Source organism: Pseudorca crassidens, chromosome 4 (assembly GCF_039906515.1).
Source record: "Pseudorca crassidens isolate mPseCra1 chromosome 4, mPseCra1.hap1, whole genome shotgun sequence".
Classification (NCBI taxonomy): Eukaryota; Metazoa; Chordata; class Mammalia; order Artiodactyla; family Delphinidae; genus Pseudorca; species Pseudorca crassidens.
The window spans coordinates 85,244,608-85,260,751 of NC_090299.1; the positions used below are offsets into that span (position 1 = coordinate 85,244,608).

At 34.9% G+C, this 16,144-nt stretch overlaps 1 protein-coding gene across 6 annotated transcripts in view; it reads right to left on the minus strand.

Moving 5' to 3' along the window:
- CENPC (centromere protein C) overlaps positions 1-16,144 on the minus strand; it is a 91,290-nt gene that overhangs the window by 42,621 nt on the left and 32,525 nt on the right. For 5 of the 6 annotated variants that reach the window (XR_010943053.1, XR_010943054.1, XM_067736172.1 and 2 more), the window contains exons 7-8: positions 15,363-15,578; positions 11,399-12,009 (exon numbers count right to left, since the gene is read on the minus strand). Coding sequence is in view for 4 of the 6 variants with exons in the window: in XM_067736172.1 (XP_067592273.1) it covers positions 11,399-12,009; positions 15,363-15,578 (827 nt within the window). In the remaining 2 variants the exon portion in view is untranslated. The remainder of the gene's footprint in view (positions 1-11,398; positions 12,010-15,362; positions 15,579-16,144) is intronic. The other variant, XM_067736174.1, reaches the window with a different exon arrangement.

The following is a 16,144-nucleotide window of genomic DNA, read 5'->3' on the forward strand; positions in this document are numbered from 1 at the left end:
CTGCCCACCAGCAGACAACATCCACCCCAGGAACCACCACCCCAGGCCACAGCCCCACACACCAGCAGGCCAACAGTAGCTCCAAGACCGCCAGCACCACACCCAGCTACCCCAGGACCTGGCTCCACCCACCAGCAGCCAGCAGCCTCCACATTATGCAGGGCCAGAAAATCAACCAGATGGGGGCAAGCCTGCCTACCAGTGCACCCACAGTAATCAATCTGCCACAACTGAAGGGCCAACTCAGCCCACACAGGGCACCCCTAGAGCATATGGCTTTGATGACCAGAGGGCAGGTCACTGCTGGGCACCCACTGGACATCTCATAAGGAAGGCCACTTCCCCAAGATTGGAACTGTAACCAACCTACTAAACACATAGAAATAAAAAGAGAATTAGGCAAAATGAGGTGACAGAGGAATATGTTCCAAACAAAGGAACAAGATAAAGCCCTAGAAGAACTAAATGAAATGAAGTTAACCCTTTACCCAATAAAAAGTTCAAGATAATGATCTTAATAAAGATGCTCAAAGAACTAGGGAGAATGGATGAACACAGTGAGAAATTAGAAGTTTCTAACAAAGACTTAGAAATTATAAAGAAGAACCAAACAGAGCTGAAGAAATACAATAACTAAAACTAAAAATACACTGGAAGGAATCAACAGCAGATTAGATGCTACAGAGGTATGGATCAGTGAACTGGAAGACAGAGTAGTGGAAATCATTCAAGCTGAAGAGAAAAAATAAAAAGAAATGAGGACAATTTAAGAGATATGTGGGAAAACAACATCAAGTGTACTACCACTCACATTATAAAGGTCCCAGAAAAAGAGAGAGAAAAGGGGCGGAGAACATGAAGACATAATAACTGAAAAGTTCCCTAATGAGGTAAAAGAAACAAATGGTCAGGTTCAGGAAGCACAGAGAGTCCCAAACCAGATCAACCCAAAGAAGACCACAGTAACACACAATGAAATTAAAATGGCATATGACCCAGCAATCCCACTCCTGGGCATACACCCAAACAATTATAGTTTAATTAGAAAAGATACATGAACCCCTATGTTCATAGCAGCACTATTTACAATAGCCAAGGCATGGAAACAACCTAAATGTTCACTGAAAGATGAATGGATAAAGAACATGTTATATGTATACAGAATAGAATATTAGTCATAAAAAAGAATGAAATAATGCCATCTGCAGCAACATGGATGGACCTAGAGATTATCATACTAAGTGAAGTCAGAAAGAGAAAGACAAATACCGTATATCACTTCTATGTGAATCTAAAATACAACACAAATGAACATATCTATGAAACAGAAACAGACTCACAGACATAGAGAACAGACTTGTGGCTGACAAGAGGGAGGGGGAGTGGGGAGGGAAGGACTGGGAACTTGGGATTAGCAGATGCAAACTATTACACACAGGATGGATAAACAAGGTCCTACTGTATAGCACAGGGAACTATATTCAGTATCCTGTGATAAACCATAATAGAAAAGAATATGAAAAGAATGTATATATGTATAACTGACTCACTTTGCTGTACAGCAGAAATTAACACAACACTGTAAATCAACTATACGTCAATAAATTTTTTAGAAAAACAAGTTAAAATGGCCAAAAAAAAAAAAAGATTAAAAAGAGAATATTAAGAGCAGCAAGGGAAAAGCAACTAGTTACATACAAGGGCACTTCCATAAGGCTACTGGCTGACTTTTCAGCAGAAATTCTGCAGGCCAGAAGGGAGTAGCGCAATATATTTAAAGTGACAAAAGGGAAAAAACCTACAAACAAGATTATCTGGCAAGGCTATCATTCAGATTTGAAAGAGAGATCAAAAGTTTTATCGACAAGCAAAATCTGAAAGAGTTCAGCACCATGAAACCAGGTTTATAAAAAGTGTTAAAGGAACTTTAAGTAGAAAAGGGCACAACTAGGAATATAAAAATCATGAAAGGAAAAATCTCATTGGTAAAGGCAAATATACAGGAAAGGTAGTAGATCAACCACTTATAAACTTAGTAGAAAGGTTAAAGGACAAAAGTAGTAAGTCGTCTATATCCATAACGTAGTTATGGGATAGTAGTTAAAGGATAAATAAAACATGATATATATACGATGTCAAAAAATTTTAAGCACGGTAAATACGGGGTAAAATGCAGGGTTGTTAAAATGCGTTCAAACTTAAGAGATCAGCAACTTAAAATAATCATGTAATACATATAGATTGCTATATATAAATTCCATGTTAACCACAAGCCAAAAAGCCATAACAGACATATACACAAAAAGGAAAAAAGAATCCAAACATAACACTAAAGGTAGACATCAAATCACAAGGGAAGAGAGCAAAAGAAGGAACAAAAAGTAACTATAAAACTATTAACAAAATGGCAACAAATAAATAACTATTAATAATTAAGTGTAAATAGACTAAATGCTCCAGTCAAAAGAAATAAGAGTGACTGAAAAATAAGACCCATATAGATGCTACCTACAAGAGACTCACTTCAGATCTAAAGACACACACAGACTGAGAGTGAGGGAATGGAAAAAGGTGTTCCATGCAAATCAAAAGGAAGCTGGGGTAGCAATACTTATTTCAGACAAAACAGACTTTAAAACAAAAACTCTAACAAGAAACAAAGGACATTATATAATGGTTAAGGGATCAATCCAAGGAGAAGATGTAACAATTGTAAATATATATGCATCCAACATTGGAGCACTTAAATATATAAAGCAAATACTAACAGATATAAAGGGAGAAACTGATAGTAAAAATAAGAGTAGGGAAGTGTAAACCCCACTTACATCAATGGACAGATCATCCAGACAGAAAATCAACAAGAAAACACTGGCCTTAAACGACATATTAAATCGGATGGAATTAAAAGATATATACAGAACATTCCATCCAAATTTTGCGTGCCCATGGAACATTCTGCAGGATGGATCACACGGTAGGCCACAAAACAAGTCTCAGTAAACGTAAGAAGACTGCAATCATATTAAGCAACATTTCTGACCACAGCGCTATGAGACTAGAAAACAAGTATAAAAACACAAACATGTGGAGGGGATATGGAAGAAAATAAATAGGGGAGGGAAACTAAGAGGTACAAAGTTCCAGCTGCAAATAAATGAGTCATGGGTATGAAACATACGGTGTTGGAATATAATCAATAACTATGTAACATCTTTGTATGGTGACAGATCTTAACTAGATGTGTCATAGCAATCAGCCTGAAATGTATAGAAATACTGAATCACTATGTTGTGTGACAAGAACTAACACAGTGTTGTAGTCAATTATACTTCAAAAACAAATAATCTCATAGAAAAATACATCAGATCTGTGGTTATCAGAGGTTGTAGGGGTGGAAGGAGAATTGTATGAAGGCAATCAAAAGGTACAAACTTCCAATTATAACAAATAATTACTAGAAATGTAATGTACAACATGATAAATATAATTAATACTGCTGTACATTATGTATGACAGTTGTTAAGAGAATAAATCCAAAGAGTTCTCATCACAAGGAAAATAATTTTTTTCCACTTCCTTAATTCTATATCTGTATGAAATGACAGATGTTCACTAAGCTTACTGTGGTAATCATTTCATGATGTATGTAAGTGAAATCATTATGCTGTATACTTTAAACTTATATAGTGTTGTATGTCAATGATATCTCAATAAAACTGGAAGAAAAAAACAAACAGAAAATAGTATATAAGGCCAACAGAGTAGGCATATATAACCACATAATTAAGTATTAAATTATACAGAATAAAAAGAAGAAAGGACAGCATAATAGGGGTTGAAATCTGGACATACAAGACTAGAGCTATCACTAAGAAGGTAAATTTGGGGAACTAATTCAGACAGAGTTGATATCTAATGCAAAGAAAAAATGTTCTCAAGGTATGAATGTAAAGGAAGAACAGAAGGAAAACTATTAAACTTGGGAAATATAGAGACCGTCATCAAAATTTATAGATGAAATGAGAAAAAGTAATCAATAAAAAGATAGAGAAGGAAATCAAACAAAGAACATGGAGAACCAGAATATTACAGTATCAGAAGTTAGCTGGTGCTTAATTAGGCTAGAATGAAAACTACATCTTAGTCATCTTTATTACCTATAACATATAACATTATGTCTGGTACACAGGCTCTCAATAAATACGCATTAAAATAATGAATTCAGGTTGAAGCCTATATTTCACTAGGCAGTGATACTGGCAAAACTGCTACCCAGCATGAGCTATTTTAGATACTATCTAAATTTTGATACTCAAAATGTAGTTCACAAAAAAAAAATGTGGTTCACAAACCAGCTATACCAGCATCACCTGGAATAGACTGTTTACAAATACAGAATCTTGGGTCCCACCCCAGACCTACTAAATCAGTTTATTAATCAGTATTTTAACAAGACCCTCAGTGAATTCAAATGCACATGCAAATATGAAAAGCACTGTTCTAGGTGCTTTAGTCATTCTCCCAGTTAAATTTGACTGGGGAGTAGAGGGATAAAGGATAAAATGAGCCAAATTCTGTCATGAATTTGAATCTCTAAGGAGAGCAGTATCACTCTCTGATTCTACTTTAAGAATAAGTTACAGAATTTGGCAGTACTTTAAATTTGGGATAAAATACTGATAAAAGAGAACTGATTCATGCTTATAAGGTATATTCACCTTAATTATACTGAACCAGGCACAAAAATTTTAATTAAAAAAAGAAAATAATCTATTTTACCAATATTATGCTTAATAGTATCAACCAATACTTTCGAAGTGATGATAATGGAAGACATTAGAAGAGTTACCACAAAGTAAACCTTGTCAGTAAATAAGATCTTTTAGGGAGTAGATATAGAAAATAATAAAGGGTCAATTTACAAAACACTAAAGCAAGAATGAGAACTTTCAACATGGTTGACAGTGATTAGTAGTTTAAGGAATTATTTGTACAACAGCAAGAATCCTCACTGATGAGCATCATTTTCCAGCCCCTCTCCAATCTCATCTCTCTTCTCCAACTTCTTTTCTTCTATTTCTTCCCTTCTTGTTCCTCCCTTACGCTTCTCAAAAATATCCTCAGGAACTGCTCTAACAAGTGAGAGGTGCTTATGATGACAGAGATTATTGTCCATGTTCATGAATTGACTCAAACACTAATGTGAATAATGATTTAAAGCAAAAGAATGTGAGGGGGAAAATGTTATCATCAAAGATTTATTCAGACAGTGATATAGGAAAAAAAAATCTTACAAAGTAAAAAACAAACCAATTAAGAACATCATTTCAGAATCCAGTTCCAGATCAGGAAAGGTTAAAAACTGAATGACAACAAATTTAGGAAACTAATAAAAAAGCAACACATACAGGAAATAAAGCTGATATATGAAACAGCTGGTAATGTGAAGAGAGGTGACTTAGAACTGAGGAGACATATGTCATAAGCAGGGAAACAACCAGAAAAGAGGTGACTACTGTAGAAAATTTTGTATATTTATATGTACAGGAATAGGATTCTGAAGGTGGGCATTTTTAAATAAACACAGCAAAAATATTCATTCAAAATAGAGTAATACTTCTGTCACTGTTGATAATATATTCCAGTGACCCACAGAAATGCTAAGGCTAAGATACGGGGGCTATTTTAGGAATAGGACAGATATAGTCCCTGTTCTCATGGAGCTCTCAGTCCAGACTCTAGAGTACAAGACAAATTCAGCAAGTAATTATATGTCTGAAAATGAAGAGTGCTATTAGAGCAAATATAGGAACATACCAGGTTGAGGGATAATTATCAAGTAAAGTGATATTTAAATCGAGTACAAAGTTTGGTAAGGAACCCAGAGTATATTTAGGAAAAATTTTCTAACTAAAAGGAAGAGGGCTTCCCTGGTGGCGCAGTGGTTAAGAATCCGCCTGCCAATGCAGGGGACATGGGTTCGAGCCCTGGTCTGGGAAGATCCCACATGCCACGGAGCAACTAAACCCGTGCGCCAGCACTACTGAGCCTGTGCTCTAGACCCCGCGAGCCACAACTACTGAAGCCCATGCACCTAGAGCCTGTGCTCCGCAACAAGAAGCCACGGCAGTGAGAAGTCCATGCACCGCAACAAAGAGTAGCCCCCGTTCGCCGCAACTAGAGAAAGCGCGTGCGCAGCAACAAAGACCCAGTGCAGCCAAAAATAAATTAATTAATTAATTTTTTTTAAAAAAAAGGAAGGGCATATTTAAAGGCCCACTTGTGAAAGTGGTCTGTTCATGGAACTGGAAAAATTTCATTATAAAGCAACCCAGGAGATGAATCTGGAGAGGAAGAGAAAAGTGAGAGGGTATATGCATAAACTGCTACAATACTCTAAGAAATAAATTACTCTAGTTTCGCTAAGGGGAGTAGCAGGAGGAATGGAGAGAAATAACAGATTTGAAAGCTACTTAGGAAGAAATCAAAAGACTTACTGACTTATATGGTTTGCTAGGTAAAGAAAACAGGAGCTAAAGATGAATCAGATTTCTTTCTTGAGCTAATAGATTTATTATGGCTCCATTTATGAAGATACTGAAAACGAGAGGAGGAAGAAGTTTGGAGGAATTTAGTTTCCAGCATGTTCAGCTTGAGAAGCCTGTGAGACAACAAAAGTAGAAAAGTTAATTTGCTCAATCCAGGTCATCAGTTTAGGCATTACCAGAGTATGTCAAGTGCTTGTGAACTAAAGGAAAATTATCCTCAGAGTAAAATATCTTTGGAATTAAATTATCTCAATATTTTTAGTCTTTGAAAACTGATGTGGTTGGCAGAATAACAGCCTCCTAAAGATGCACCCACCCTAATCACAAAATCTGTGAAAATATTATCTTACGTGGCAAGAGACTTTAGAGATATGATTAAGGTTATAAACCTTAAAATAGTGAGATTATGCTGGATTATCCAGGTTGGCCCAATCTAATGACATGTACCCCTAAAAGCTGTGGTAAGAGGGAGAGAGATGGGATGATGGAAGAGAGGCAAGAGAAATTTGAAACAATAAAAAGGCTGGCATTGCGGGTTTTGAGGATGTGAAAGGGGAGCCATAATTTAAGGAACATAGGTGATTTCAAGAAGGTAGAAAAAGCAAGGAAACAGATCCTCTCCTAGAACCACCAAAAAGGAACAAAAAACCTTGTCAACACCTGGATTTTGCCCCAGTAAATTCCATTTCAGACTCCTGACTCACAGAACGGTAAGATAATAAATGTGTGCTGTTTTAAGTCACTAAGTATGTAGTAAGTTGTTATGAGAGCAAAAGGAAATTAATACAGAATGCTATATTCACTAATGAACCTAGATAAGAAAAATTTAATATACATGAAAATTAGTGTACAATATATAGCAAGTACTCAATAAGTCTTCAACAATAGTTTCAGAGAGTATCTTGCAAGTACACTTTCTTGATGTAATGTTTTTTCCTAAGAAATTATAGATAAATCAAAATTTTGTACCTTCAAATTTTGTGAATTCATATTCTACTTAAAGAACTAGTAAGAAAACTGCTTTCTTGTAATGTTAACTATCACCTTCAGTTTAGTCAGATTCTCCATGTTGTATTTCCTTAAAATGAACAACTGCTAACAAGAAACTGAAATAAGCAAAAAAATAAAGAATAATTCCAATAAAAAAGATGTGGTGCATGTCTGACATTTATAAGAGGGCCACAAAATAGGTCACTTTTCCTTCTATTCTAAGCAGAATTTTTCAAATATGCAAAGGCACATACAGGCAAAATTGAAGTCTGACAACTATTATTTCAGGTGATATAAAGTCTATGTTATAGACTATACAAAAAGAAAGCTAAAATAACTGAGTGGTAAATATATTAAAGTGGAATTTTTTAAATTAAAAACTAGCTTAAATATTGTGCTTTAATATACTCTCTCTTCCCTCTATATACACAACAGAGTATAGTATATTTAGAACCTGCAGGCGCAAAAACATTTTTGGTCAAGAAAATTTCCCCATTAAATAACAGTTTTTCCATTTGAACATCAAAAACGTTTTCACTTATTTCAAAACTTCTTGATACAGCTGAGAAAATATGGGCTCTATGTTGGGACAGATCCTGGACCAATATTTAACTTCTTTTGAGTGTTATCTCCTACCATATAGGATTGTTGAGAAGGATTAAATTATATTATGCACACATGAAGTGCAATTACATTTGGTAAGTGTTTTCTATTCCATTAACTATTCTGGAGAAAATTCTTTCTGTAAAAAATACCTTTTCTCTCTATTATTTAAAAAATGATATATTTCAACACACATTTATGATAAAAACTCTCCAGAAAGTGGGCATAAAGGGAACATTCCTCAACATAACAAAGGCCATATATGACAAACCCACAGCCAACACCATACTCAACAGTGAAAAGCTGAAAGCACTTCCTCTAAAATCAGGAACGAGACAAGAATGCCAATTCTCACCACTTTTATTCAACACAGCTTTGGAAGTCTTAGCCACAGCAATCAGGAAACAAAAAGAAATAAAAGGAATCCAAATTGGAAAGAAAGAAAGAAAACTGTCACTGTCTGCAGATGACATGATACTATATATAGAAAATCCTAAAGATGCTACCAGAAAACTACTAGAGCCAATCAATGAATTCAGTAAAGTTGCAGAATACAAAATTAAAACACAAATCTGTTGCATTTCTATACATTAACAACAAAAGATCAGAAAGAGAAATTAAGGAAACTATCCCATTTACCATTGCATCAAAAAGAATAAAATACCTAGGAATAAACCACCTAAGGAGGCAGAAGACCTGTACTCCAAAAACTATAAGATGCTGACGAAAGAAATCGAAGATGACACAAACAGATGGAAAGATATACCATGTTCTTGGATTGGAAGAATAAGTATTGTCAAAATGACTATCCTACCCAAGGCAATCTACAGAGTCAATGCAATCCCTATCAAATTACCAATGGCATTTTTCACAGAACCAGAATAAAAAATTTTACAATTTGTATGGAAACACAGAAGACCCTGAATAGCCAAAGCAACCTTGAGAAAGAAAAACAGAGCTGGAGGAATCAGGCTCCTTGACTTCAGACTATACTACAAAGCTATAGTTATCAAAACAGTATGGTACTGGAACAAAAACAGACATACAGACCAATGGAACAAGACAAAAATCCCAGAAATAAACCCAGCACCTATGGTCAATTAATTTTACAAAGGAGGCAAGGATATACAATAGAGAAAAGACAATCTCTTCAATAAGTGGTGCTGGGAAAACTTGTCAGCCACAGATAGAGAATGTTCTAATTTCATTCTTTTAACACTATACACAAAAATAAACTCAAATGGATTACAGACCTAAATGTAAGACTGGATACTATGAAACTCCTAGAGGAAAACATAGGCAGGACACTCTTTGACATAAATCACAGCAATATCTTTTTGGATCCACCTCCTAGAGTAATGAAAATAAAAACAAAAATAAACAAATAGGACCTAATTAAACTTAAAAGCTTTTGCACAGTAAAGGAAACCATAAACAAAACAAAAAGACAACCCAAAGAATGGGAAAAAATATTTCCCCATTGGAAATATTTGGTTGGAAACGAAGCAACCAACAAGAGATTAATCTCCAAAATATACAAACACTTCATGAAGCTCAGTATCAAAAAAACAAACAACTTCAATCAAAAAATGGGCAGAAGATCTAAACAGACGTTTCTCCAAGGAAGATATACAGATGGCCAAGAGGCACATGAAAAGATGTTCAACACTGTTAATTATTAGAGAAATGCAAATCAAAACTACAATGAGGTATCACCTCACACCAGTCTGAATGGCCATCATCAAAAAGTCTACAAATAGCAAATGCTGGAGAGGGTGTGGAGGAAAAGGAACCCTCCTACCCTGTTGATGGGAATGTAAATTGGTGCAGCCACTGTGGAGTACAGTATGGAAGTTCCTTAAAAAACTAAAGAGAGCAATAATACTCCGATAAAGATGCTAAAAAAAAACTAAAGATAGCGTTACCATATGATCTGCAATCCCACTCTTGGGCATATATCCAGAGAAAACTGTAATTGGAAAAGATACATGCACCCCAATGTTCACTGCAGCACTATTTACTATAGCCAAGACATGGAAGCAACCTAAATGTCCATCCACAGATGAATGGATAAAGAAGGTGTGATGTATAATGTGTGTGTGTGGTGTGTGTGTGTGTATATATACACACACACATATACACTGTGGAATATTACTCAGCCATAAAAAAAGAATGAAACAATGCCATTTGCAGCAACATGGATGGACCTAGAGAATATCATACTCAGCGAAGTAAGCCAGACAAAGACAAATATCATATAATGTCCCTTATATGTGGATCTACCAAAAAAAAAAAAAAAGATACAAATGAACTTATTTTCAAAACAGAAATAGACTCACAGACATACAAAACAAACTTATGGTTACCAAAGGGGAAAGGTGGGGGGAAGGGTGGATAAATTAGGAGTTTGGAATTAACATATACACACTACTATATATGAAATAGATAACCAACAAGTACCTATTATATAGCACAGGGAACTATACTCAATATTTTGTAATAACTTATAAGGGAAAAGAACATGAAAAAGAATATATATGTGTGTGTGTGTGTGTGTGTGCATGTATAACTGATTCACTTTGCTGTACATCTGAAACACAACTATACTTCAATTTAAAAAAGTGATACAAAAAGCACAAATTGATCTTTTCTTCATGATAGTGTCACCATTACAAATCTCGATCACTATACAGTGATGACATAAGGAGAGTGGCCATATTTCAGGTTTGACAGGACAATCCCAGTTTATGCTTACTGTCCTGACATCCTCTCCCATTCTCAAATGTCCCAGTTTGGATAATAAATAAATAATGAGTAAATAATGGAATAGAAGAGTATTAACTTTTATCTACAAGAACTAGCCCCACTAGCTTAATTTTTTCCCAATTTATATTTTAATAAGCCTCAAGAATATATGATGCTGTCTTATTTGTGTTCTGGTAACTACCTGGTTTACTAAGCCTTTCTTTACCTTTTACTTTTCCCTTTATATATGCTGCCATTTTAGAAGCTACACAAAAGTCAAGTGACCTGGAGTTGACCTGGAGTTGAATTATATGTAAAATAAAGAGATTCTAGAAAAGAGTTTGTAGGCTTTTGAGGCTCTGTATAGATTTACGTTTACTTTGCCTACTTCCCAAAGCTAAATAGGAGTATCACAAAAACACAAAGTGGTAGAATAATATTCTACCACTTTACATTACATATAAATACTCACGTTATAAGTATTTATACATATAAATATAAATACTTACCCAGAGGTAGCAACTGTTTTTTGGAAGTGTGAACACTTATCTCTTCACCCTCGTCCATATTTCGGTCTGAATTTCTTTGGAACCTGTCTTGGGCAATATGTGATATATTTATATTTTTACCTTTAGATTGTTCCATGTCAACTTGTTCTTCAACTACACTGGCCTTAAATTTTGTTCCCCGTTTTTGTTTTATAGTCCTTTTGTTTCCAGATGATTTTTTTGCATTCTCAGAATACATTTCATATTTTGAAGATTTACAATTATTTTCCATTTCATCTGTCAAAGCACAACTCCCACCCAGTATTTTTTGTTCAGAGGACTGAGATTTCTCTACTGGGTGAGCTTTACCAGGATGTTTGCCACTTTTCAAACTTGTAGATGATACACTGTCATGTTTTTCTCTTGACTTCTTCCTTTGAAGGAGTACAGTGCTCTCAGCAGGAGATACTGTGCATTGTTTCAGAGGCCCAGTCTTCTTTGGTATAGTAATCCATGGTTGACTGGCAAAACTTTTATCTGATTCATCAATTATAAATTCATCTTCTAATAACTTCATATTATTTGCAGGAGATAAATGAGGTGGAGCAGTTGCTATATGCCTAACAACAGAACTAAAACAGAATGTTACAATAAATAATAGCTCAAAAAGTAAAGCTTTTACCTTTGCTTTAAAGAGCAGTTCACATGTCCCCTCAATTTTTCCTTCCCCATTAAAATCCTTCCTGGGACTTCCCTGGTGGTCCAGTGGTTAAGGATCCGCCTTTTAACGCAGGGGATGTGGGTTCGATCCCTGGTCAGGAAACTAACATCTCACATGCCATGGGGCAATTAAGCCTGCAGGCCACAACTACTGAGCCCATGTGCTGCAACTACTGAGCCCACACGCCACAACTAGAGAGAAGCCCATGCACCACAATGAGGAGCCTGTGCACTACAACGGAAGATCCCGTGTGCCGCAACTAAGACCCAACGCAGCCAAATATAAGTAAATAAATATTTTTTTTAAAAAACCTTCCCTCCTTTTACATTTCTATAATATCTGAGCATACTCATTTATTACACTAATGGGATCATAGAAATTTAGAGCTGGAAGGAATCTCTACTGCATCAACTAATTTGACATTCCCCTATTCATTACATACATTAAACAGATAAAACCCAGAGATGTATAAATATAGCCCAGATACATTGACTTACAGTACAAAAATGCATGCCATTATTATATATAATGTTATATTTTGTTTATATAGATGTTTCTTGGGGCCTGAATCCCTTAACATCCCTTAACAAGATTATTTCTGAGATACCTTCTAGTCTAATAGTCTAATAAAACACTACAAAATTACAGACTAAATTATATGATGTAAAAATTCACGCCAAGTTGGATAATTCACACATTTTCATACGTGTTTTAATACTGTAAGCAGAGTATAGAAATAAATGAAGTGTATCTAGAAAGGTAAGCACACTGGGCTTACACAGCATCTCTTCCAATTAGTTGGAAAAATTTTCTAAAAAAGGATGGAATTATTCAAAAGATGGTAATCTGATGGAGTCATTTTGCATTTCCCTCCTTTTTATGACAACAGCTTTGAGCAAACCACATATTGGAGTGAATATGCAAAAATAAACACCTAGGGTAAACATCCAAATTCCAAAGCCAGCATATACACTCCTGTTTCTGCCTTTTTCACCTGAGTAAGGATGCTTAACTATTTTTATACACAGTAGAAGAAAAGCAAGAATGGAAGAACTGGATTATCATGTCTATTTTTTTTTCTCATTTTTAAGATATAAAAAAAGATTATAAAATGAAAATGCCTTCTCTACGTCTCTAATCTCAAACCCCTGATAAAACCTTATAATGTAAAAAATTTATACACATATATGCTAAGAAATATACTGTCTTCTAATAGATAGACTTACAAGTTTATATAATTAGAAAACTCTAGAAAATCTAATAAAAAAGCAAAGTCAATATAAATAGACCACATAATATATAAATAGAAGACCATGTTTAAACAGAAATATTATTTTTCAGCACTTAAAGAAAAAGCCAATCTGATATAAATGTTTAATTTGCTTTATTGTATGTTATCTGTAATATCTATTAATTCTATATATTAAAGAAGTAATGCTAAGTATTTAAAAATAAAGCCTTCCGAAACCAGCCAACAAGAACTCTCTAAATCCACTCCTCTATTAAAGAGACTTCCATAACTTCAAGGTTATTCAAACCAAAGATATCCTTAGGAAACAACTTTGACACTTACTATAGATCAAATGTTTATATCCTTCAAAAATTCACAAATTGAAACCTAATCCCCAACGTGATGGTATTTGAGGGTGGGGACTTTAGGAAGTGATTAGGTCATTAGGGTGGAATGGCTCATGAATGAATTAGTATCTTTATAAAAGAGACCCCAGAAAGCCCCCTCACTACCTTCTACCATTTGAGGTTATAGCAATAAGATAGACATCCATGAACCAGGAAGCAAGCCTCACCAGACAGTGAATCTACCTGAGCCTTGATCTTGGACTTCCCAGCCTCCAGCACTGTGAAATGTAAATCTCTGGGCTAGGTGGAAAAAATCAAGAAAGACTCTGTGGCATTTGAGTTGGATCTTGAAGAATGGATGTGATTTGGTCATGAGGAAATACAAGAAAGACAATCATAAGGAAGAGCATAAGCACAGAAACGGAGCAGGAAAGCACAAGTAATAGTGAGTAGTTACATCTGGCTACAGCAATTAAACATACACTTTACTCGCTAGTTTTTCAAAAAAAACCCACAGCACATTAAAAAATACTTAATTACTTTTTTGGACATAGATATAATTAGCCCCTAAGTATAACATATTTCTATCAGATTATGGGGACAACATCCATACAAGGGATAAAAGATGCCACATATATATATATGTATATATATATACTGCATACACACACACACACACACACACACACACACACACACACACAGAGAGGCGAGGGGAGAGGGAGGAAGACTGGAGGGGTGGGGGGAGGGAGGAGTCAACTATGGAACACAGACTGAACCAAAGAGGAATTTCATTCACTCAGTATGTTTTTTATAAAACCTTCCTAATATATTCACTAGCATTCTGATAGATCTCACAGAAAATACAAAAGAAACTAAACTCCTGGAAAGAAGGGCTCATGTCTTAACCTACTAAGAAAGATATATAAAATAGCTAAACTATAATACAAGGCAAGGAACTATTTTAAAAAACACTGGAGTGGGACTTGGAAAAAATCAGAAGCCTACAACCATGGACCTTAGAATAAAATATAAATTGGCATACGACAAGGGGAAAAGGTACGCCAAAGCCAGGACAACTGCAAATATGTATGACAAGTTGGTAGAAACAGTTCACTAGTGACAGTGAAGGCCTTAAATACTAGCTGACAAATCTCAAGTTATTCTATAGACCAGTGCTTCTCAACCCTAGCTGCTATTAATTCTAGTTAACTCTAATGTGCAGCCAGTTAAGAATCACTGTATGGATACTGTAGAACCACTGAAGGTTTTTAAGTAGGCAAAAACAGATTAAAACTTATTTTAGGACTATCCTTTTACTAACACAATCAAAAGAAATAGAAAAAATATTTAAAACACTTAACAGTGAAATACAGGCACCCTGACATAATTTTATTTCTAAATACTGTCTTTATTCTTTGATCTCATACGTACTAGAAAGTGCTGATGAACAGAAGCAATGAAAGCTGAATAAACTTTTCTTTCACATCTAATTTAATATCCCTTAAATGATGGCTTTGGAATTAATTTACTGGTAAGAAACTACTCTCTTCTTATGGGTTAGACATAATTTCAATTAAAAATTGTGTCAATTAAGATTAACTTCTAGTTAAATATCACTAAGAATCCTTAGATACTATTCAAAGAATGTGAAAGAAAAATGTGGACCATTTCTTAATAACTCACCTGGATTCACCTTTTCTTTTTACAGTTTCTAAAAACAATGTTGAAAAACTCTTTCTAGCTTGTGGTTGATCTTCACATTCTGAATCTTGTATTCTTTTTTGAGATGTTCCTAACTGTTTCCTCTCTTGTGGTCCTTCTGAAACTTTATCCTCTATTTCTGATACTTTATTCGTTACTTCTACTTTCTTCAAATCATCTTTATCTTCAAAGTTTAACCTAAAAGGTTAAAAGGAAGACATGATGAATGTTCCCACCATTTGTTGAGTTATAAGTATTCCTGAACTCCCTTACAGTAACAATACAACTGCTTACAAAATTTTCCAGTGGGCCTTTGTTTAAAAATTATAAATGCTGATGTGTTTCTCTTACACAACATACACAAGGCAAATTGCTCAGAAAAATTAAATTTTGTATTTGTTGATAGAAAAAAATAAGAGAGAAAAAGAATGGCTAAATCATATAACAAAGAAATGTGTAGCTTAGAACACTAGTTCTCAAACATTTAATATGAATTTGAATCATCTGGAGAATCTTATTAAAATGTAGATTCTGATTCAGTAGGTCTAGCATAGGGTTTGAGATTCTATATTTCTAACAGGCTTCCAGATAATGCCACTGCTCTCGATTCTGAGCTGCAGATCACACTGTGAATAGCAAAATCTTAGAATGTACTTAACTCCTCAGCTCCAAGAATCACACAAGACCCTAGAAAGATATTACACTCATGGCAGAGGTTCCCAATACCAAAGGACCTTGAACAATCTATTTTGCTTCTTAAAGGC